General features: G+C 40.4%; 1 protein-coding gene across 16 annotated transcripts in view; it reads right to left on the bottom strand.

Annotated features, from left to right (window-relative positions):
* Window positions 1-866: 866 nt before the first annotated feature.
* Window positions 867-25,803, bottom strand: part of znf469 (zinc finger protein 469) — a 465,067-nt gene continuing 440,130 nt past the window's right edge. For all 16 annotated transcript variants that reach the window (XM_073070180.1, XM_073070183.1, XM_073070187.1 and 13 more), the window contains one exon: window positions 867-15,426. In XM_073070180.1, coding sequence (XP_072926281.1) covers window positions 1,951-15,216 — 13,266 coding nt within the window. In that variant the 5' untranslated portion in view covers window positions 15,217-15,426 and the 3' untranslated portion in view covers window positions 867-1,950. The remainder of the gene's footprint in view (window positions 15,427-25,803) is intronic.

Here is a 25,803-nt window from a genome sequence, read left to right as displayed (position 1 = left end):
GTTGAGGGAGCCCTTCGCACAATATTTTCCTCCTGACTACTGTTGTCATGCTATCTCAGATGGAGTTCTACTTTTTAGCCTAGTAGCATCTGCATCCAACACATTCCACATTTTCCAGCAGTTGCAACGAGATTCCATCTCTAGCCAAATATTCTCCTCCCCACCCCTTTCCACTTCCTGCAGGGACAACTGCCTTCATGACTCCCTGGCCCATTCACCCACTCTTCCTTCCTTCCAGCCCACCCCTTACTCATTTAATGCTTTGGCCTCCTTTGAATGAGTGAGGTCAAGCTCAGTCATGGTGACTGATTTGAAGAGCATCTGCATTATGGAGAAAATGGCCAGTTCAAACTTCTGTCTGCATACCATCTCAATTTTCCTTCCATTCCCAGACCAACCTGTATTTCCTTTGCTTCTCCACTGTCAGGGTGAGCCCCAATCCAGAACAGAGCACCAATACCTCATGTTCTGTTTGGTAAGTCTACAAGCCAGTGGTAGAAATATTGAATTCTCCTACATTAGGTAAGCCTTATCTCCTTTGTTCCCTTTCCTGTACTCCTCACCAGCCTCCCTTCACCCATGTTTGTCTTCCTCTCCCAGTCGTATTCACTTGCTCCAATGTTGCCACTCTCACCTGGTTCCAACTGCCCTTCACTTCTCCACTAAAGTTTCCTATTTTCACTTACCTAACTTACCAGAAGCCAACATTAGTACCATTTGTGATCCTGGTTATCACATTTCTAGATGTCTCCACTTTCACCTACTCCTCCAAATCTGTCCTTTTTTTCTTTATCTGCTTCCACCTCTTCATTTCACTGATCTTTCTCCATTGGCTCATCGTCCGTCACCTCTCCCCCCCCCCCCCCCCCCCCCCCCGTTCCAGGTCCACAAAACACCTACTCACCCCTTCCCTTCTCCTCTTTACATCATCTGTCTTCCCTTCCCTTCTGGTCCTGATAGAGCACGGGTTCCTAGCCTGGGTTCCACAGACCCCTCGGTTAATGGTAGGGGTCCATGGCATAGCCAGACTTTGGAACCACTGTGTTAAGAGGGTCTCAACTGCAAAAACAGTGAGTACTCCTTCAACCTTCCCCTCACACAGATGCTACTCCACCCATTGAGTTCCCCTGGCAGATTACTTTTTGCTGAAGGAAAATTAGCCTGAATTAATCTGGAGAGCACAATCTAGTGTAAAGGTAATGGTGGCAGATAATAAATGTTTCTGATTAGGTGATGTAGGGAAAGATAAGATAATTCAGGGGCAAGGAAAGGAAGGGCTGGTTGAAAAGTGACATGGCAATGTTGCAATACAGTAACAATGGTTACTGGCTGAATGAAGGATGGAAATAAACATGACCAGCCAATCTGAAAAAAAGGAATGCGGTACCCTACTTCACTCTTGACATGTCAAGAGGTTTCTAGCCATGCCTAAAGTACAAATCATTTTGAATAAAATGCATACCAAGGTCAATGTGTACCTCTAGTGGAAAAGCTATGACATTAGAATACTTCTTTCCTCCCATTGTCTGCATAACAGCTAAAAGTAAACAAACTTATTTAATGACACTCACAATGAAATTTTCAGAAACAAAAAGATGCTAGTGAATATTGTTCTACAAATAGTTCTGGCAAAAAATGAACAACATTATATAGATTGGCATTACATATGCACTCTTGTGATACTCCCATGTTTGAGGCAATTACCCATCAGCCCATCGTAATTACATTTTCTCATTTCCAACATCAAAGTCATAATTTGTACATGATAAAACAGGTGAATCAAAGAATTATATTTGGGACACAAAGTGAAGTACTTCACAGAGATGTCTGTGCAAGGCCATTCCAGCTATATGCTGAAATAATGCTGCAGAACTGTAAGGCTTTTATGTTTTCTCAATTCTCCAGAAGAAAATTCAATTATCAATAACACTAGGAGTCATTTACATTAATTCACTCTGAGGTGTCCTTTCTTAAAGGAATCTTGAAGCTGGTTAATTTTTGTCCAAATAATTGGCTAAGAAGATTACTCTGTGATTCTGCTGTCCGATAATTATTTGATTCAATAGGTTTTATACTTTGCATCAATCTATGCTTTCTAACTGAATTGTTCACAGACTGAGCCCCTCCCTTTGAATAAAGAGGAGGTTTTGAGATTAACTCTTTCTTGTGCTTGAATTCCCCAAAGAATGATCGCATTTCTGGTTGTTTAAGTGGACAGAAATTCATTCCATTTCTTTTAGACTGTGAACTATTTGCCCACTGCTTGGTTCGGGATGCCAGATGGCTGCCTGCTGACTCGTCTCTGGTAGTAGCAGTACCCTGATGATCTTGTGGAATGCAAGAATTTTTCACATGGTCGGATTTTACCTGTTTTCTTTTTTTATTTCCCTCATCAACAGTTAACTTGCAGCCGTTACTGTATCTGACACACATAGACCTTTGTTCCTTTCGTTTTTTCTGACTAGTCTTTGGTTCTGAATCTTTGGCTGGTTTCTCTGAAGACTTAATTTCACTTGAGTTTTGCTTCATCTTTTCCACAGCTGCTGTTTTGGTGTGGCTATTACAAGGTATTTTATGGAAGTCATTCGTTTGTTTAGAACTTTCACATGATTCATCTTGATTCATCTTTTCTGTTGCTGAAAGATTACACTGCTCAACACGGTCATGTGGTTGAAATGCGTAAGTGTTCACTGAATTCACCGGTGATGTCACATCATAGAGTTGATTGTGTGCATCTGGCATGGGTGGGACAGATAAATCAACTAAATGAAGGTCATTAGATAATGGATGACAAACAATCGGGGACAGGCATGGTGGAGAACTGGCAATATTTGGTGGTGACTGCTCCAGCTCTACTAGAAGCTCAGAAAAGTCACCCACAATATCTGTACTTGTTGGTGTCAAAATGGCTACCTTTTCCATTGTATTATGGATTTCATCTGGTAAGAAATCTGGAGGACCTTCCAATGAGCTTTCACAAACATTGTGCTCAAAATGAATAGAAGAAATAGTTGGAATATTATTTTCTGTATTAACAGTCAATTCATTGTGATTAGTTTTCTGTTTTTTATTGGGTGGTAAAGGTAGACTGGAGTAACTCTGAGCAAGACTGGCCTCTGGATCAAGAGTTCTGTTTTGCAGAGGAACATATGGTCTCATCACTCCCCTGAATTTATGGGTCTTATTTCCCCCTGCCAGATGTTTTTCCATATGTCTATCATACTGTTCCTTTTTTGAAAAGGTATAGTTACAAGTACTACATATAAAGGACTTTTTTATGACATGCATAACATCAGCACAAAGCTCACAGGTATACAGTGTTGTATGTTTAACTTCTGGTTCTTCTAATACTCTGTGTTCACCTTTAAGGTGGGCTCTCAGCTCCTGCATTTCCAAATAGAAAATGGGACACTTATAACACAGATAGATCTTCTGCAAACTGTGAACAACTAAATGCCGCTGGAGTTTAAATGGTTTGGGAAATTGTTTCCCACAGTGATGACAATCTCTTGAAGGGTCTTTGCAATCAGGATGGATAGCAACGTTCTTCTGTATCGTTTCAGTCTTCTGCGTAACATCTGGATTCAAGGAAGCTGAGAGTTTAAGTGCACTTGTAAAATTTAATTTATTTTTAATGCTTGTTTCACCTTGGTCTTTGGTTTTCCCGCTTTGTTTTAGATTTTCTTTCAAAACTTTGGTTTCTTTAAGAAGGGACTTTGCAACTGAATCAACTGTTTTTGACTTCCCATGCTTTTTGCTTAGGAGTGTGTTGAAAAAGTTTTTCATAGCACTATCTTCACCAAAGCAAGTGGTCAATCCGATCACTGACTTTTGAGCTTGCCCTTTCCTGGCGAACTGGGTAGCATGCTCACGCAAATGCTCATTGTACATCCACACATCGGAGATCTCTTTCAAGCACATACCGCATGTCCAAATGCCTGCTTTATTTTTGGCATGCTTTTCCTTCAGGTGATCTCTCAGCTGTTCTCTGGAACTAAACTTCCGTTGAACACACATGTAACATGTTGGTGGAGGGGAAGGATTATGTGAGAGTTTATGAAAGTCAAGTTCTCCTAGAGTGAGAAACCACTGAAAGCAAACTTTACACTTGTATTGCTTGTCTTTGGATTTGACATTGATGTCACCACGATTCTTTGCCATTTTCCCTTCGTCTGTCCTAATCTTTGATAATTTTAGGTTCTGGCTTGACTCCTCACTCATACCATTTACAGCATTCAAAATAGAAGACTTATTCCCAGGGGAATTATATAGATCCCCATCTGGAAGTTCATAGCTTTGGTTTAAAGCTTGTAAATCACTGACATTTATGCTCCTCAGAATGCAGTGATCAGAGGCTAAGCCATCAAAAGGCTCCAGCAGTTGGGAAGACAATGATTCTGTTGCTTCCTGTTCACTTTGGATGTTTGATATCTGATTTTGTGTACTTGTCACATTTTCTGAAGTTGATTCAAATGAAGTAATGTTGCCATGTGCTGAGATGTCCACAACTTCTGGAGGACTACTCCAAATTGTAGAATTTAGAACAGCATCAGATAGTGTTTCTAATTTAAAGTTTTGACTCAGTAACCCCATTAGGTTATTATTTGTATGTTCTGACATTCCAGTACCTGCTAAGCCATCCTCACTGCTACATTCATGTGCCACATCTCTACATTTAAGTTTATCAGCAGTAGAAATACTTCTATTGGCCACTGTTTTGCTGTCATTACTTGTATGCAACATGATAGTGTCATCAATTGAAATGGTGTCATAATGTTCTGTTCTTCTTTTGTGGTGAAAATGATCCCTATAGGAACTAAGAATTTGTTCACTATCTTCCATCATAAAGTCAGCAGAAAATATTTTAAAGCTACTTAACTCTGTATCCACTTTACATTTTTTGCTTCTATTTCCATAAACCCTTGGGCACTTCTTTCTGACCACTGAGTTTTCTTCTGAAAATATTTGTGACATTGCGTTATTCATGGATGATGGATGTTGTGACTCTGCATTTGGAGGAATCACATCTAAAACAGGCAGCTCTAGGTCCACAGGATATGTCTCATCCCAGGACTTTAATGGTGTAAGGTCCTGCAATTTTTCAAAAGCATTTTCACCATTCCTCTGGCCTATTAAGGTTTGAGTACCAATTTCTGCTACTTTAAGTGGAGAATAACTGATAAGGTTGGGCATTGAACTGTTGAATACTGCAGGAATTACAGGATCAGAATGTTGGCATTCAGTACTTCCTTGCAGTAATTCCACTGCTTTTTCGCTAGTTTCTTGTTCTATTTTTATATGTTTCATGTTCTGATTGCTTTCATCTGAGGAGCATGTCCTAGTAAAATCAGTCTGGCTTTCAAGTTCTCCATTCCACTCATTTTTATACTGTTCTTCCTTCAGTAAAACATTAATTAAATTACATGCTTTTTCTTCTACAATTATTGTTTCATTATTTGAAATTTGTTGTCGTGAGGTCCATTCTTTTGATGTAATACACATTTTGATTGTTTTGCTTGTCGATAATGTATTTTCTGTCTGTTCTTGACACAGAGTGCTATCACGTGATTCTGCCATTACCTGCAGCTGTAATAGAGCACAGGACTCATCTTCCTTTTCTCTATAATTGACACTGACTTGCTTACTGGATTGCACAACTGCACCATTAAAAATTAATTCTGATTCATCTTTTCCAATATTTCTGCTCTTTTCGCCTGTTGGATTAGGCATGTTGTTATTTTGTTTCTTATATTGTCTTGCAATATCTTTTGTGTCTATCAAATAAGGCATTGGTTTTCCACTCTCATCCCTTGAATATTCAAAGATTTTTTGAGATTTGGAAATTTTAATCTGAACAGGTTCCTTTGCATCAAACAGCCCATTGCACGACATTGTTCCAATGTCCTTGTTAGAAGTTATAACACAGGATTTTGGTTCCTCTTTTGTACTGCCATAGTGGACTTTATTTGTGTCAATAGCTCCTTGAAAATGTTGATTTTCATTGCACTGAAACTCAATTTCATTTTGTTTAAATGTAGAACTATTTCCATCTATGTGCTGATCTTCATATAAGAAATGATGCTGGTCAGATTGAATAGTTTCCTTGTTTACAGGATTATCCAAGGAATTGTCTTCTATGTAGGTTTTATTTTCTGATGCACAAAACAGGTTATTCTTTGTGTTATCTTTCCAAACTGTATTTGGTTCTGTTGTTGGAATATGGTATTCTTGAATTCCGTTTTCTTTACTTTGACTTGTTTTGTCACCTTTTAAATGATGCTTGATGGCTTTATGTCTAACCAAGCCTTGTTTAGATCTGAATGATGCTGAACAAACATTACACATTATGACAATTTGTGGATTATGCTCTTTTTGAGAACTGGTAAGCTCTACTGAGTTTTGTGAATCAATCTTTGAAATATTTTCTGGAAATAAATTGTTTGCCATCAAATCTAAATGTTCACTGCCATGCAAATTATTAAATGTCTTTACCATTGTTAAACTGCTCTGTACAATATCATCCTTGTTCATCCCATCTTTTTCACCATTCTCATTCTGTTCTGAAATGTCCATTATTGGTTGCGACCTATCCTCATTCAAATGAAAGAAGTCTGGATTCCCACAGAATTCACTTTCACCCTGAACCTCTTCAGAAACTTCAGGTAATTGGTTCACAGTTTTGTCATCAGAGCACTCATTTATTTGTTTATGAATATTTGCAATCTCTATTGCCTCATTTTCCTGTTGCTGTACAGTCAAAGAATAGAGTTCATTGTCCTTGGTCAGGGTTTCTGCATTGAAAAGCCTTTCACTGTTGTCTGAGAATAAATTACTTTCCATTTGCTTTATTCCAGTGGGAAATCGTCCATCTTGTATACAGACTTGTGAGTTTTCTTTAGGTTTATCTTTCTCTGTAAGGAAATCTAAATGTGCATTTGATTCAGTATTTGATTTTCCTTTTGCAGAACTGTTGCAGTTGTCAGTGTTTGAATACTGATTTAATGTGTCCATTGGAATCGAATCGCCAAGGGGTGATCTATGTAAATTTAAATCACTAATATTTTGGGAAGATGATGGCAGTTCAACCAACTGCCTTTGAAGAGAAGGAAGAACTTTTTCATTGTAATTTGAGCACAATTTAGCATAGTCGCACTTCGAATGCTCTTCATTTTCTACAAAGTCACCTGAATTATTTGAAGGATTACAGAATTTATTCATTTCTAAACTTGCACTGCAAAGTGTGTGAGACATTTCAGAAATAGTACAAGGATTTGATATTGTTTCCAAGTAAATAGGTATATTGGTAAGCAATGATGCAGTTTGTTTAAAAGGTCTATTATTGATGTTGGTATCTTTGCCCAGAAATGGTCTTTGGTCATCTGTATTTTCATTGGAATTCTTTGCTACATTTCCACTTGTGGACAATTCTTCTCTTCTTTTAGACAACAGTATATCAGGAAAACTTTTGCCTATAGAGATAGATTTTAAAGCTGTCTGACCATTGTACATTTGCTTTTCTGCTACAGTATATTCAAAATCATGTTCAGTTGCATTTTCCTGCGTCTTAGAGCCAAGGGATTTTTTCTTTGCATTTTGAACATTGAAAGGCAAATGTACAACTGATGATTCTTTACACTCATCATTTATTGGAATAAAATCACCTTTTGAACTGTTTGGTGGTTCTTGCTGCTTGCATTTATCAATGTGCACAGGTGTGATATTTGAATAACTACCTTGAATGGTGACAGGCAGCTGTCCTGGAATGCCTTCCTTGCAAGAACATTTTGTCCCTATTTCCGAGGATGGTGTGAAGGAACAGTCCCCAGGCATGTGGTCATTTCTGCTGGAATCTACATTTTCCTCGATTGCTGGCAATTTTTCATTTGTACAGATCTGAAAATTTTGCTTTTGCATTGGGTCAGTAATACCTAATAAAGCTTTACACTGAGCAGTGCCATCTGTGGTTAAATGTTTGACCAGTGGATTTTCATTACAGTTACTTTCTTCAGAAAATGACCGTGACAAAGGACTCTTTGACTTATCATGCTTCAAGGTTTCTTTCAGAACATCCAAACACTGTTTGGATTCTTTTTCTGTTTGTTGGTTAATATCACTACTGAAACCACCAGAAATAATCTCTCCAGCTTCCCCTCGTTCATTAAAAACCACCGACACTGAGCTTTGAGTGGAATTTTGAGACTTGTCTGTAATTTCACTGAAATCCTTCCCCTCAAATTTTGAAGGATTTTCATTTATCCCATTCAATGACAAGCTACACTGGTTCTCTGTGAACTCAGAATTGCTGATAACACCATCTTTGGATTGTGCAGTTTTCTTTAAATTGTTGGATAAAGGGATCTGCGATGTTGCATTCTGATCGGAAATCTCAGTATGCTCTTTTTTAGCATTTCCATTGCACACTTTTTCATGTTCCCCTGGGCTAGAATCTGCCTTACTATTTTCAGTGACTATTTCAGCAGTATCTTCAGGCCATCTTATTAAAATATCTTGACCCTGAGGACTTGCATCAGTATCCATGACTTGGCATTTATTTTTGCATGTGTCTTGCAATGATGAAGTGTCCACTGGATTAATAGCAGTTTCCACCTTTTGAGAACTGTTGAAAATTTCTTCATTTTGTTCGGAATTGATATTGCAACTTGAAGAATGGCCTGAAAGAATTGTTGGGACAGGATAACAAGGGGTCGTCATTAATTCTTCATTGCATTGTGCTGTTCGGGCAACGAAGAGCTGAAGTTGCTGCAGAGGATTTGTAGTTGAATCCTGTGTGGTGTTGTTCTCACTGCTATGTTGTTCAATAGAGCTCATTCCAACATATGAGGGACTTATGTTATCATTTGTCCTGTCATTATATTTTGTCTCTGGAGATCTCGCAGAAGAAATAATTTGACTTTTTATGATAAGTGATTGATCAGCTTCTTCAGATTCTGATAGAAAGTCAGATATTTCACTTTTTCTACTTGACTGGTTGTCAGATATACTTGGCTGTTGAAGGTTCATACGTTTCTCTTGTGTATGATCAGCAGGAACAAAACTGAATTTATTTTCTGCATTGCAGGCAATTGTGGTCACACATGATGAAGGTTTGGTGTTTTCAAAGGTGAACAAAACTGCATCACTTTCATACTTTGACTGTTTCTCTGCCACAGGGGATCCGTATTGGGGAGACAAGTTAACTGATTTCTCATGGTCTGTACTCTTGTTCAGAGTTCGACCCCCCTGCTGTTTGTCTGAACTCTGCTGTGATGAACTTTTGCCTAATACGGTGCCTGACATTATGGCCAGATTTGCCATCAGATTTTCTGTGTAATATTGATTCTCCAGTTTCTCCTCTGCTTTTTCGGAGTAACTCTCAGAGAAAATGTCACTTTCTCCTTGATTATTGTGCTCTTGTTCATTGTCATTTCTCTTCTCTGAGCCATTAAGATGACGTTGATAATGGGATTGATTATCCTTTGGTGGAGAACTAGGATTTTCACAAAGTTTTTCAGGTGTTTGGAAGTCTGGCTCAGCGTCCAATGATACGAGCGGGAAGGGACAGGTCCACATTTCTTTGATACCTTCAATATTGCCATCAGTACTTGGATGTTCAACTTCAGGGCTTTTCAATACAGTGCCCTTGCGGTATGCTGATGTATGTATATCAGTGTTTCTGTTGTTGAGGTGATTTGAAGTATGTGCGTTCTTCCTATCACCTTCATCTTGTTCTAGAGGCAGAGATGTAGGTGGACTCTTTAAATTTACATTCAAATATTCTCCAGCACTTACTTGGGCAACAGTAGTTTCATTATTCCTTCGAGGTGCCTGAAGCTGATTTTCTAACTCTGTCACCAACCTTTTTATTTCAAGATCATCATCTGATAAGGGGGCTGCAAAGGAACCATTTTGTTCAGAAAGCTTTTCAGGCAGAAGGGGCGGAGTCGCAACAGGAGATGGTCCTGGTGCATGGGCAAATTTCTTAACCTGCATTTGCTGTATGGAGAGATCTTCAAAATGTGAAATCTCCTCTGGTAAAATTGTGGTCATATCTGACAACAAGTCCCATTCCTTTTGCTCTAGAAATGGTGGATATTGCAAATGAAAAGTTGCCCCATTGCCTTCTTTATCACCATTGCAAGAAAATGCATAATAATCTTTGTTGTCCAGAGTATCTGTGTAAAGCTGACCATTAAAACTTGGTATGGAAATGTCTTCATATATTCCTGATGTATGAAAGGAAACTGGAGACTTAATTTTACCTTGGCATTTTTCTCTTGAATATGCATTTATGAACCTTTTGACATGATTTTTCTGTAAGTAATTGCAACTGCTCTCATTTTGACAGAAAAAGTTATCTTCCAGATGTGACGAATCACTAGGTAGAGGTTCTGAGAAGATATCAGAATGGTGATTTCCTAAGTCTTTGTGCCCACTGTAATTTTGGTTCATGTTGCTCTGAGCTGTATCATCATAAGCTTGAATATTAAAGGCAGCTGAGTTATCATGAAAACATCCAGCATTTGGCTTATAGGCAAATGTTGATCCAACAAGACTGTCTTTCATTTTGTTGCTTACATCTGTTAATTCATCTTTCGTGTCTGTAGTCAGCTCTGTGGTATGTGGTGAATTGTTTTGACTTACACTGGCAGTAGAATATTCAGCAATGCTGTCTTCACAAGAAGAGAAATTTTCTGTAACTTTTCTATCAAAAGCTAATTCATTATTTTGTGCTATAGGATCATTAATTGTAGTTGCAACATCTTTCTTGAAGGACTCACTGATTTGTAGTCTCTTCTCACTGTAACTAAGCTCGACATGACTTGGGTTAGAACGTACTTGACACCGGTCGTCCATATGCATGTTTTGTGACTCAATATTGTAATTTAAATGCATCATGGTTTGGCTGGAACTCTGAGACACTCTTCCTGAAAATAAACATTTTGCTGAACCAGGTTCTTCCATGGTTCTAGAGAAATCTGTTCGGTTAATAGAATTGTCTTTTGCTGTTCTTGCTGATTTACCAATCATTTTATCTCGTCCTATGCATTCAGCAACAAATGTATTTTTGCCTTTCTCATTATCCGAGTCTGTTCGTTCTGTACTAATTGGACTGTTGGCATTTTCACTTGAACTACTGGTAATGTTGCTGTATTCACTGCTGGTAGAGGATCGGCTACTTCTCCTTCTGAATCTACTGCTACTGTATCTCTTTGCTCGATGGCGGCCCTCTGTTTCTATGCTATGTTTTGGAGTTTTCTTGATTTTTATATATCTCCAGGATTCTTCAGCCTCAACTCTTCCACATTTGCTTTTGTGTCCTCTTGTGATGCTATACTTTGCTAGTTGATTTAAGCAAGGAGTCAGATACTTGCTGCTGCGAGGTTCGGTTTCTTGATCTGAATCTGAAACATAGTCATATTCTCCCAACTTACTGCTGTGCTGACGTGGCAGCAACTGCTCACTTACCAGGGAAACCTGCAAATTCTTATTGCTTTTCACATGCAACTTGTGAAGTTTGTTCTTCTGCTGTACAATCTTATGAATCAATTCCTTGCTCCAAGTTCTGTTGCTTGATTTTCTTTTCTTAATATCCCTTAAAGCAGGTCTATGCAGTTTGGAGTTGCTGTTTACTGAAACAATTTTTAAAGGAGTTGAGTGAATAGGATCCCGGATATCACTGTTACGTTTGTGCTTCTCCCTTTCAGACTTCTTCCTCGAACTTTGTGCTGGTTGAGATAAAACCTCATTTATTCTGCGATGAAGTGCAATGTCAGTATCAAGTTTCCTTCCCTCTTTTAGTTTCATGAGCTTTGCGCTAGGTTTGCTGTATTTAAGGGAATCAAAGGAACTCTCATGAGAGAAGTTTTTAATACTGAATTTATCCATCCGTCTGGAATACGACTTGGATAAGATGGCAGTTGTTGAATCTTTCTTCTCACTTTTCCGGTTATGCTGCATGCTTCTTTCCTTTTTATGTAAATGTCTATCATTGTTTCCATTGTTGTATACAGTCTTCATCTGCACAGCTTGTTTATCTTCTGTTTCTGTAAGGTTGGTAACAACCTTGCTTTCCAGTGGCATGCAGTCTTTCATCTTAAAAGCTTCCCCACTTCCTGCAACTTTTACTGCAGAAAGTTCATCATCTGCAAAGGCTTCAATGAAGCTGCTGTCAATTTCAGCATTATCAGATTGATAATCAAGACCATTCAGAGTTTCATTGATTAAGCTATCAAGTTTTGCGTCATCGATCTCTAAATCAGAAGCTGTGAGTAAAACTGAACTAGATCCTGTTACACCGAAAATGTTAAGTTTGAAGGGATCATCTTTTGGATCAACTGCATTCTCACCATCTAATAACAAGTCACAAGGCTTGCTTAAGCAAACTAAAGATTGATGTGGATCAGCTCCACTTCTGGTTGAATTACCTTTTGTTGACTCTGCATGGAGCCTTCTGGCTTCTGTAGCTCTGGTTGGATCATGCATTTCTGTGTGAGAAGCTGAATGGAGCCCACAGTACTGGCGATGATCAAGAAATGAAGCAACATTACTAAAATTCTGATCGCACTGCTTGCATGTAAGCAGAACATCTAGTTGATCAAGGTTTGCACTGCTAAGGGAATTAGCAAAAAATTGTTGTTCTGAGAATGACTGAGACTCTGTATCAAAGTTATTTGTACATCCATTGATTTTAGGATTTTGTTGTAAAAATGAGTTGTCCTGGATATATAATAAACTGTCTTTAGTTCCTCTGGAATGATCAGCAGAGGAATAAGTGAATGCTCTGATGGGATCGTGGTGATGGTGGAGAAGATTAGAGTTGATCTGTTCAGATGAACTGAAGATTTTCCCTTCCTTAGTGTGGCAGTGCCGATGATAGAAATTTGATGCTGTTGTTACAGTGGACATGTGACTTTCTTCTGAGTTGCTGTTAAGAGGGCTGTTGGCACTATACACAGTAGACACTGGAGAAAGAGTTGAGCATGTGCTGGTAGATCGAGTGTTATCAGCTGGTGAAGATGGCGGAGACTGATATGGAGAGCCTGGCATATTACTAACTTTGGACATTGGAAGTGTTCTGTGATTGCTGCTTCTTGTAGATTCTGAGACAATGGGGTTCAGGTCACAGAATGCACTTGCATTTCTGGAATCACAGAGTGAACTACTGCTATTATCGAGACCGCTTTGAAATGCAAAAGCAGTGGCTGTGTTACAGTTCCCATTGCTTCTACTGTTTTGAAGTTCCTCATTATTGACAGGGTGTTTATTCTGAAAAGGTGCTGGGTTGCCGACCGGTTCACTTTTCTGTGTTTTTTTACATCCTGGCCATTCTGAGGTTGCAAGTGGAAAGGCTAGCTGTTGATTGGTAAGTTGCCGAGAAAGTTCAATTCTGTTCTGGTTTGGCATTGCAGATGCAAGGTGAATTTGTTGCCACGGCAACCTGGAAGCACCATTTCTTGGAACATGCTGCTTTTGTTCAGCGTGTGTTAAACTAGTAACAGATTGACAAGGAAGTGAAAACTGGCTTGTGACTGACAGAGAGTAAGGTGCAGAACTGTGGTCCTTAGTAGGAAACATTCTGTTTCCTTCCCAACCCTGCGGTATCCTGGGCTGGCTGTGAATTTTGTTTGGAATGTTTTTATCAAAAGGCACTAAACCATCAGGAACGTTGCTGTTAGGAGAACCATTGTAAACTTTATCCTGAAAGTGCATTTGGGGTAAAGAACTCTGTGTTATGCTCATTCTCAGGGATTTTCCCTGAGTGTCCATTCTTTCAGTGCCTCGGTCATCTTTTAAAGATGAGCACTTCTTGTTCATAGATATATATGCAACACCATTATTGTGCAAATTAAACGTATCTGATGTACAAACAGTTTGGTTTTCTTGGAAAGTACTCTGATTTTGCTCGATAGCACTAACTGAAGCTATAGCACCTGTAGTTGATATAGCACCAGTGGAAGATATAGCACCATTCATATCACTCGGATGATCTGCTCTTCCTTTGTAATGAGATACACGATGTGTAATACCTTGATTGGATGGACGCAAAAACTGAGTTTGGTGAGAAGGCTGTGTGTAGCTTCTACCATCTGACGAGGTGCTATATTGTCCATTGTTAAAACTTTCCTCATGTCCATCAGCTGAAAGCTGGAAGACAAAACCACTATGAGCTACCTGGGTATTGGGCAGTGCAGCATCTAAGTAATCTTGTTGGAAGTGGCATTGACTACTGTGTTCATTGTTAAATGGATCAGCAGCTACTTCATGCAATTGTGAGAGTGAATATGGAAATGGAACTGGTCTAAAGCCCTGCACATTAGACTTGCTGCTTTCTGCTGCTACGGGAAAAGTGCTCTGTTTCTGAGGGGGCATTCCATAGTTACCACCTGCAAATGTCTTGTCTGAAGAATGCCAATCCACTGAAAAAGGTGAAATGTTAGAATTATTCCTGTTTCCATGAAACTCTGGATATTGCATTTGGCCATTGAAGCTGGTGTTATCTCTGGAAACATTAACATTTACCTGTGAATGTGCTTTTGATCTTTGGTTCTGACTTGTAACTGCGGTAGTATGTGAGGTATAACTCGTGGAAGTACGGTTTGAAGAGTCCTCCTGAAAGCGCCTGCTGTAGATGAGATCCTCTTGTTGGAGCTCTGCCTCTCTCTCTGGTACACTGGGTACATTGAAACGATAGCTCCCTTTTACAAGTTCTCTGTTTCCATCTAGTTTCTTTGCTGATGTAATCTTTTGCTGTGGGTAGGCAATTCCAATAGTGGGGTTGGATCGGGAATTAATATTAAGTTTATAAAGATGTGGCCCTTTCCCATATCGCTTGTTTTTCTCTTTTCCTTTGCTTTTCCCTGTAGGTGACTGTGGACTACTTTTGCAACTTGAGCTGTTAGATGAAGACCATGTTTGTTCATTTGAAAACTTTGGTTTGCTCTGAAATGATTTAAAGTCAATTCTTCCAGCCTGCTGTGGCCTAATTACAGCTTCTCGTTGGTTATAGTTATCCTTGTTCTTTCGAGGGAGATGAGAACTATTCAAAGAATCACTATTCAGCACAGTCTTGCAGCTTTCAGGCCCACTGCTGTTGGTGCTGTTTAATTTTCCAGGATCTTTTTCACTGAAATGTTCAAAGCCACCCTCCTTCTGCTGCTGTTTAGGATCAGTGTCCGAATCTTTAATTGCATAAACATGCTGTGTATCTCCCGTCATGATATCAAAACCAAAAGAAAACCAGGAGTTTATTATCGTCTTGGTACTAAATTACCCTAGTTTCCTTCACAGGCATGGCCAGTTATTTCTGATGTACTGTAACAACATTTTGCAAGCCAACTATGACTGAATCAATTTAAAACTCATAAAAGGAGATAGATATCTCTGAGGGGCAAACGGCAGATCTTCCATCATTATTGCCACAGACATCTGAAACAAAAGGAAAAAGATGTCACTGCAGTGCATGAAATGTACGATGCAGGATTAAAGCTGACATGGTTAATGATATATCATCCATACAATTACACTCAGTTCTTGAATTGCTCTAATGATCACTGACAACACTGTCAATGTCACCATATCAAATTCGGTTTTTTTCATTTAGATTACATTAAATCAGAAAGGATGATAACCATGAACAATGCAAATAATAACTCTTAGACCAATGGTTATTGGGAAATTTCAGAGAAATTATGCCCAGACAGGAGAGTTCCGCTATATATTCAAGCAACTTTCCATTTATCTATGGTGTAATTTTCCCAAAACACTGCACAAAGTAGTTGGAAAAAGAAATATAATAATGTTTTTAGAGTGATGCTCACTAAAATTCTGTTGCTTATTTATGTATGACTCCATACAGAATGATTAATTTCAGCATAAAGAGTTGAGCAACTTCTGTGAATTATCACTGACACAGATTTGTGCCACACTCTTTCAGGGTTGATAAAGCGTAATGTGAGATTGAGATTTTCGATTTTGAGAGCAATTTTTCTATTAGAAGAGGGTCCCACTAAAACATACACTACACAGAAATCCTGTCTATCTTAGTCTGACTAAATTTATTCGATGCCTTCCCCACAACAACCTTGTGTAAGGTTCTGCAGCCAGAGTGAGCATCCATTCCATAGAATAGTGGAAAAGAGAAGTTGCTCAGAAGGAGGCAAGATGCTGTGCCAAGTGTCAGTAGACCAGAATATTTCTCCGATTCAGCCTGCTTTTATGGCACCCGTCAGACAAATGAGCTCCTTGAGAAATCTGGATGCAGGTTTCAGTTGGGAAAATTTTCCAGTTCTATAAAACAGTGCTCCAGAAAATGTGAGTACATCTTATAAAAGCATAATTATTGGTGAGGACTTTTCTTGGTACTGGTTGCCTGTCACTTTAATTCTTCATTTCATTTTGACGCTCCAGATACTGATCTTGGCTTTCTCCAGTATTCCAAAGTGGCTCAAGTATACTTTTTGGAATAGTGCCCCATCTTATAACAAGCCATGTTATAAACTCAAAACAGCAATGCCAGATAACGGTTCTGCTATTTGCATTTATATTCATTTGAGACTCATCTTTTGTTTGTTTACTTGGTCCTCTTGTCACACACCTCACCTTTTATTGCTTACCTTCTCCCCTCCCACCCCCCCGCACATGTAACATGTCCATCTGTCTCCTTAGAGAGCAACACACAAAATGCTGGAGGAACTCAGCAGGTCAGGCACCATCTATAGAAATGAATTAACAATTGATGTTTTGGGCCAAGACCCTTCTTTAGGACTCCTTGGAGCCTCCATTTTCCTCCTAGCCTACCTTCCCTGAACAGCCCAACACTCCCTCCTCTGATCCCAGCTCTAATCCCTGCTTTGTCTTCACCACTCCTTCCGGCATCCCCACACCCACTCCCCCCACCCTGCCGATCCCTAGGCGGAACATTCTGTCCTCAGCAAGGACCTTACCTTTGTCCCCTTCTACCCACACCTCAGTGAATTCCATGCCTGCAATGGTGCCGAGCTTTTCTTCCATCGCCTCCATTTCTTTGGCAAGGATTCCACAACCCGCACTGATGACCCCCTTCTTCCATCTCCAACCTTCCTCCTCTTCATAAACACCCCACTCCGGATCTTTTCATCTCTATTTGCCGATTAGACATCAACTAGCTTAACTTCAGCACTCCTCATTCCTCCTCGAATCTTATCCCTTCTGAACGCACTGCCCTCCACTCTCTCCACACCAATCCAAACCTTACCATCAAACCTGCAGATGAGGGTGGGTGGGGGGGGCTGCTGCTATTGTAGTGTGGCGGACTGACCTGTACCTCACTGAGGCCACCTCCTTTTACTTACCCCTTGTAAAGGACCCCAGTCAGGACTATCAGAAAATTGTCTCCAACACCGTCACTTACCTCATCAGCTCTGGGGTACTCCTATCCACTGCCACCAACCTCAAAGTTCTCTTACCCTGAGCTGCCCACTTATACCTCCACAAACTTGACTGTCTAAGTAGGCCCTTTGCCTCTGCCTGATCCTGCCCCACTGAACTTGTTCCCGCATACCCCAATTCCATTCTATCCATATGGTTTAGTCATTTCCCAACTAAATCTGCAACACCTCATATGCTCCCAATCTCCTTAATAACTTTCAACTCCCTGGGCCTGACCACCTCAATTTCACCATGGATGTCTAGTGCCCATGCCCTTCTATCCCCATTCAAGAAGGCCTTAAAGATCTCCCCTTATTTCTCCCTCCATCACCACCTTCCTCCATTTGGTGACCTGGTCCTTGCACTCAACAATATTTCCTTTGACTCCTCCCACTTTCTCCAGACTTGAGGAGTCGGCATGGGAACCCACGTGGGCCCCAGCTATGCCTGCCTTTCCATTGACTACGTGGAACAGTCCATGTTCCAAGCCTTCCCTGGTAATGCTCCCTAAATCTTCCTGCACTACATTGACGACTGCATTGGTGCTGTTTCATGCACCCAGGCTGAGCTCGTCAATTTCATCAACCTTGACTCCAAACTTCCACCCTGTCCTTAAATTCACTTGGTCCATTTCTGACACCTCACTCCCATCTCAATCTCTTTGTCTCCATCTCTGGAGACAAAATGTCTACCAGCATCTTTTATAAACCTACCGATTTCCATGGCTATCTTGATCATACTTCTTCTTAACATGTCTCTTGTAAAAATGCTATTCCCTTTTCTCAGTTTCATTGTCTCTGCTGCATCTGTTTCCAGGATAAAGCTTTCCTTTCCAAGGCCTGAGATTTCCTCTGTCTTCAAAGAACGGGGTTTCCCTTCCTCCATCATTGATGCTGCCTTCAACCACATCTCCTGGACATCTGCGCTCACCCCATCTCCTTGCTGCCTTAAAAGGGAGAGTTCCGCTTTCCTCACCTACCACCCCATGAGCCTCCGAATCGAACACATCATTCTCCGCAACTTCTGCCACCTTCAACAGGTTTCCACTGAAGAATGCACCTTTACCTCCCACCCCACTCTCCGCTTTCTCCAAGGATTGCTCCTTGCAGACATTCCCTGCAAGTGACAGAAATACTACGCCTGCCCATTTACCCCCCTCCCTTACTTCCATTCAGGTCCCCAGACAGTCCTTCCAGGTACGGCAACACGTCACCTGCAAACCTGTTGCGATTGCCTACTGTGTCTGGTGGTCCTGTTGCTGCCTCCTCAACATTGGTGAGACCTGACGTTAACTGGGAGACCGCTCTGTTGAGCACGTCTGCTCCTTCTGCCAAAAGCGGAATTTCCTGATGATCAACCATTTTAATTCCTATCCCCATTCCTGTTCTATCATAAAGGTCTATGTCCTCCTCTTTTGCCATAATGTGTCCACTCACAGTTTGGAGGAGCAGCAGCTCATATTCCATCTTGATAGCCTCCACCTGAATGCATGAGCATCGATTTCTCTGTCTGGTTAAAAAATTCCCTCACCCTTCCCTCTTCTATTCCCACTTCTGGCCCCATACCTCTTCTCAGCTGCCTATTACCTCCATCTGATGCACTTCTGTCTTCCTTTTTTCCCATGGTCCATTCTCCTCTCCTAACTTCAGCCCTTGATCTTCCCCACCCACCTGGCTTCACCTATCATCTTCTAGCCAGTCCTCCTTCCCCTCCACCCACCTTTTTATTCTTGCGTCTTCCCCCTCCCTTTCCAGTCCTGAAGAAGGTTCTCGGCTTGAAAGATCGACTGTTTATTCATTTCCTGCTGAGTTCCTCCAGCAAGTTGTGTGTGTTACTCTGGATTTCCAGCATCTGCAGAATCACTTGTGCTTATGACTCCTTCCCTTCCTTGTTTCCAAACTTGCACAAAGCATGTTTATAGCCTAGAAATTGCACTTACTAGCAGGAAAGCAATACACTTCGGTAGGATGGCAAGAGTGATTATTCTTTGGTAAATCTGGCAGATAGTTTTACATAGTAAATCTGTGATATTTTCCTTGATCAGTTGCAAGTATTACAAATAATCATTACATTTTCTATTCTTCAGTTTTCTCCCCTGCCTGGATCAATTGGAGCTTTTGAGTGCAATTTATGACCTTCGTACAAAAACGTACAACACATTTTAGGTGTTCACAAAAATCTAATTGCTTTTCCCTTCTTTGGTCACTGCCTTTTCATACAACTCACATCAGAGCCAGAGTTAAATGCTACATTCTCAGCCCTTTGATCTCACATCTTGCAGTGGCACCAGTGCGTTCACAATACTGCACTTGATCGAGCCAGACGCTAGCCTGGGGTGGTGGGGAGAGCAAGTGCTAGGTTTGTACACAGGATATCATTTTCTAGGAATATATTGTGATTTGTTCATTCATATCATTCATCAGAACTGAAATATTAACTATTATTTTTCATGAAGATGAGTACCTAGAAATTTGATTTTACATATTTTTGGCTATATTAAAACATTGCACTTAACTCTAAAACCAAACTGGATGCCTCCCAAAAAAATCTTTGAAATAGTGCTGGATTGGGTTCCACTAGACTGGAGGAGGTAATTCTCCTTCTCTCGGGAGGAGACGCCCAAGCCATCTGATAGGCAGCATCTGCCAGATGATGATTACAAGGATGATTTAAGTGTGATGAGTCCATTCTGTTTGATTTGACAAGCTACAGACACCTTTATTTCACTGCCACGAAGCAGCTTTATTTGCAGAATATCCCCCCTCTCTCAAATAAAAGGAAATGGAGCAGGAAGACAAATTGCAAAGAGAAACGTATTATGAAGATCACAGTACATCGTGGTGCTTGAAACCAAAATGCTACCTCAGAGACTGGTATCTGAAGGGATATGTAGAGTGGCCTAGAGATCTGCAGGGAACAAGGCAGGCTACAGTCTGCTGAAATGAATCACTGAAAAGGGCAGATGCACCTATGTGGATATAATCTACCATGGCAGCATACTCTGAGATCATCTCACAGTATACTCTCTTGGTAGCTTATAGCCAAGGGATTATATCCTCCATACCAGAGCACATAAGAACTTCCTTTTGCAAGGGATGATAGCCACACTGCCATTCAGAGCCTTCTTGTTCAGGGGACAGCTGTTACATAAGGACAGACAGTAGTCATGCATTGCCATTATCCACTGCTTTCTGATCCAGATGGGATTCTAGTCTCTGCTCTCCAAGCGTGAACAGAGACTGGAAAGGATGACTGATATTCCACCAGAGAGCAATTTCACTTCCTCACTGGAGAAAGAGGTGTCACACATAAGCATATTGTTGTTCCCACTGAGCATTGAAATGTCATTCACGAGCAGAAACTTGTTCCCAATGGGCGCACGAGCAGCTGGCAGTTCTGCAGTAGCAATGGATAGTTCACATATGTTAGTTCAGTGTTCTCCTAAAACTGGAAGATATAATTGCATATCTGAAAAGCATCTTCCCGTATGAATAGAAGACATTTATGTAAGCAGATCCATTCTCCTGCAGCTGTAGTTTTATGGTGTTGGGAATTCTGCTCTCTCCTGCTGGACGAGCAACGTCCCAAACCCTTCCCACTGATTCAATTTTCAAGCCGAGCAGAATCCTTCTCAGACCATACAAAAAACTGACTCAGAAAATGACAACTGAAGCCAGACATCTGCGATTGTCTGTCAGCCAAGGCTGCAGGGTGAAACACTTCTCAAGATACTAGCACTATTCCAATGTAATATTATTTAAGCCAAATTACAACTTTTTGTTGTAGAGAGAGGTGACATTGATTAGTAACACTAAGTGCCCGAACTGAGGTTTTAACTGATTGCAGTAAGAGTGATGATGCACAGAATGAGTAGTTCAGCAGCTAACTGTGGGAGAAAGCACTCACTCTCAGACTAAGCACACTCTATGGACCTTGGAAAAGTACATTATAATTTCTGAAACAGACCAGTCACGTCCTTCAATAGTGGGAGCGTCTGTTTCGACAGAAAGCTTACTTTGGGAGGCAGAACATTAGAGAGGTAACAAATAGCACAAAGCTCTCATTTGAAAGGGATTTTTCTACAGCACTTGTGTGTAAAACACTGAGATCTATTTATGTTGGCTCTGGCCAAAATAAAATTGCCATATAAATGCTATTCCATATAAAATAATTTTTATATACTTGAAACATAAATTTGGATATAATATGATTCAATTTCTAGGCTAGTGTTCTCTTGAAGTTGAACAGTATTTACTGAAGAATATGGCATAACCATGAGATCAATAAAGTAACTGTGGATTGTAACAAGGTAAAGTTAGGGCTCTCTAGTTGCAAATCAAACTGTCTGGCCACTTTGTCATAGTAATTCATCTGTTCAATGAGAATTGATGCAGGGTATTGTCTTTCATTTCTTCTGAGCAGCACAGTACATGTCAGTCCTTAGTGATAAATGGTTAAATTATCAGAGATCACCAACTAGTTAATTTCTGATCTCAGCTAGCTCATCAGGAAATCTTTAAACAAAACAATGAAGAAAGAAAGAATAATCAAAGCAGCAGGACAAAGCAGATCTTTGTCTACGCTGTGAGGAAGCTGGTTATGAAAAAGAATCACTCAATGTGCAGAAAATGAAAGTCTTTGTCTTTGGTTATAGAAAGATGTTTGTGTGAATGGCCAAGGTAATGAAGAAAAGGAAAACATTGAGTGGATATATTCAACCTTCATGAGCAACTCTTTTCAAATTGTATTTTCTGTAACACTTTCCAGCAGGGAACATCTTAAGGGCTGAGAGCAAGAAATTAGCATGAACAGCAATGTATTTTTCAGTCTTGGTTTCTGAAACCCATCATTTTCATATTAGAATATTTTATAACCAGCTTTGACTATTGCTTCACTTCCTTTAAAAACTTCACCTATAAGCCAGCTGATCGTGAAATAACTAGCCAGTGATCCCTGAAATGAAGAAGATTTAGTTATAAATGGTTAGAGTTAAATCAAGTCACTCACACCTCCTATGATGAAGTGCTTTGGGAGGTTAATCATGGCTAGAATCAACTTTTCCCTAAGCAAGGGCCTGGAGCTGCTGCAAGTTGCCTATCACCACAATCGGTTCTGCAGCGGATGCAATCTCACTGGCGCTCCACGTGGCCTTGGATCACATGGATAATAGCAATACCTACATCAGGCTGCTATTCGTTACTTACAGCTCAGCGTTCAACACCATCATACCCTTAGTTCCAAAATATGGGCCTCTGTACCTCCCTCTACAACTGGATCCTTGACTTTCTCATTGAGAGACCACATTCAGTGAAAACATCTCCCCCTCGCTGACAATCAACACTGGTGGATCTCAAGGATGCATGCTTAGCCCACTGTTCTACTCTCTCTACACTCATGACCGTGTGGCTATTCACCATCTATAAATTTACCAAAGACACAACTATTGCTGACAGAATTTCAGATGAAGACGAGGAGGCATACAGGAGTGAGACAGAATCATTTGGTTGAGTGGTGCTGTAATAACAACGTTGCACTCAACGTCAGTAAGACCAAGGAATTAATTGCGGACTTCAGTAAGGGTAAGTTGAAGGAACACACCAATCATCATCAAGGAATCAGCAGTGGAAAAAGGTGAACAGTTTCAAGTTCCAAGATGTCAACATCTCTGAAGGTCTATCCTGGGCCCACTGTATTGATGCAATTACAAAGAAGGCACAACAATGGCTTTAGTTAATCAGGAATCTGAGGAGACTTGGTATGACACCAGAGACTCTCACTAATTTCTATAGATGTACTGTGGAGAGCATCCTAACTAATAACATCACTGTCTGCCATGGAAGAGCAATTGCACAGTACTGTAAAAGCTGCAGAAAGTTGCAAATATCATGGTCACTAGCCTCCCCAACACTGAGAGCATCTTCAAAAGGTGATGCCTCAAAAAGGTGGCATCTATCATTAAGTCTCTCCATCATCCAGAACATGCTCTTTTCTCATTGCTACCATCAAGGAGGTGGTACAGGAGCCTGAAGACAGACAGAGAGAGAGAGAGAGAGAGAGAGACACACACACACACTCACTCACACACACTCACACTCTCACACACACACTCACTGACACTCTTTAGGAACAGCTTCCTTCCCTCCGCCAATCAGTTTTCTGAATGGACAATGAGCCCACGAACACTACCTCAATTTTGTTTTGTACTACTTATTTACATTAATTTTTAAAAACATTTTTCTTGTAATTTATAGTTCTCCTATTATTGTGTATTGCAATATGCTGCTGCCACAAAACAAGAAGTTTCACAACATATACCAGTGTTAATAAATCTGATTTGGATTCTAATTGCTGTTAATCTTGCAATATTTCTCCAGTCAAGACTCAGCCCGGGGCACCATCATTTCAACGCCTTGCCCCTTGTATTTCTTATTCCCCTCAGTCATTCCCATCCCCAGAACTCTTGGGTCTGGGTCCATTCTTCCTTCTTTTTGTTTCATTAGTTATTGATTACTTTTTATTAAAATGTTTACTTTTTAATTACCTTTTTTATCCCTCTTGCTCTTCATTGTGTGTTTTAAATTTTGTTACAGAGGGGCCACACTGGGAGGGTAAAAGTGATCAGGAAAAAGAGGTTGAGAACAAGGATGACTGCTATAGAAAGGAAGGGAACAACTGATGGAAGAAGAGAGTTGATTGCGTTGGGGTGGGGAAGGTATGATGTGCAAGCAATGACTGAAATTATTTGTTTTAATGTGAGGCAGAGACAAACGGTTCTCTATCTTTCAATTCCACATATAACCATGGCCCACAGTTCTTTAAAAAGACCAACAGTGGGCCATGGTTAAATGATAAATGGACATGGTCTTTCTGAATGCTATTAGCCGATCACAGGCTGCTGTCAGAACTATTTGATTTTACAAAGTGGTGCTAAAACAGCCATTAAACTCCTTACCCGTGACATGTACGTGCAAAGGACAAGGTCATTTAGTTTAATATTTTTACCATTACCATGCACACTAGTATAAAATGCATGCTGCCATGTATGTTGAAGAACTTGACACCCATTCATGAAGTCAGAGTTATAGAACACTACAACACAGAAACAGGCCCTTCGGTCCATCTAGTCCAGCCAAACTATTATTCTCCCTAGTCCCATTGACCTGCACCCAGATCATGGCCTTCTGTACCGCTCCCATCCATGTACTTATCCAAATTATTCAAAAATATTGAAATTGAATCCACATCCATCACTTCCGCTGGCAGCTTGTTCCATACTTTCCACCCTCTGAGTGAAGAAGTTCTCCCTCAAGTTCCCCTTAAACATTTCACCTTTCACCCTCAACCCATGACCTCTAGTTCTAGTCTCACCCAACCTCAGTGAAAAATCATGCCGCCACTTGCCCTGTCTATACCTTTCATAATTTTGTATCTCCCTCAGACCTCCCCTATTCTCCTATGCTCAAGGGAATAAAGTCCTGAACTATTCAATGTTTCCCAATAACTCAGGTCTTCAAGGGCTGGCAACATCCTTGTAAATTTTCTCTGCACTCTTTCCTATTGATATCTTTCCTGCAGGTAAGTGACCAAACTGAACAGAATACTCCAAATTAGGCCTCACCAATGTCTTATACAACCTTAACATAACATTCCAACATTTATGAAGGCCAACGTGCCAAAAGCTGTTTTTGAATTAATTAATCTAACTGTGACGATGCCATTTTCAAGGACTTACGGATCTGAATTCCCAGGTCACTCTGTTCTACCACTCTCCTCAGTATCCCACTGTTCACTGTGTAAATCCTGCCCTGCTTTGTCCTATATTTCATTGCCTATAAACAAATACAGCTTCATCTAGTTTCTAGATCATCAAGACTGCTATATTTCTAAATGCAGAACATCATGTAAGTGAAGTCCACTTTCACAGTAAAAACACAAAAGGTAATTACAAAAGATTTAATATTCAAAGCAATAAACTGTAAAGCGTTCACATGATTCAATGTAGTCATTATTTCCCATCTACAAAACTCAAGACATCAAACCTCGCTTCAGTAAAAAAGCTGTAATCAACAAATAGCAGTCTGATGTAGGTATTGCTATTGTTCGGGTGATTCAAAGCCGAGTGGAGAGCCAGAGAGATTGCATCCCCTGTAGATCTACTGTGGTGATGGGCAAGCGAGGTACAGAGGACTGCAATTGAACAAACATTGCTCCGTTGTTTAAGAAGGGTAGCAGAGATTAGCCAGGGAACTACAGGCTAGTGAGCCTTACATCGGTGGAGGAGAAATCCAAGGTAGACTAGTTAATTGGATTGAAAACTGGTGTGGTGACAGGAGACAGAGGGAGGTAATGGAAGGTTGCTGTGTTGATTGAAAGTCTGTGACCAGTGGTGTGCTTCAG

The sequence above is a fragment of the Hemitrygon akajei genome, chromosome 17, assembly GCF_048418815.1.
Source record: "Hemitrygon akajei chromosome 17, sHemAka1.3, whole genome shotgun sequence".
NCBI lineage: Eukaryota > Metazoa > Chordata > Chondrichthyes > Myliobatiformes > Dasyatidae > Hemitrygon > Hemitrygon akajei.
The sequence above is the reverse complement of the archived record's forward strand: the minus strand, read 5'-3'. Positions and strand labels throughout refer to the sequence as shown.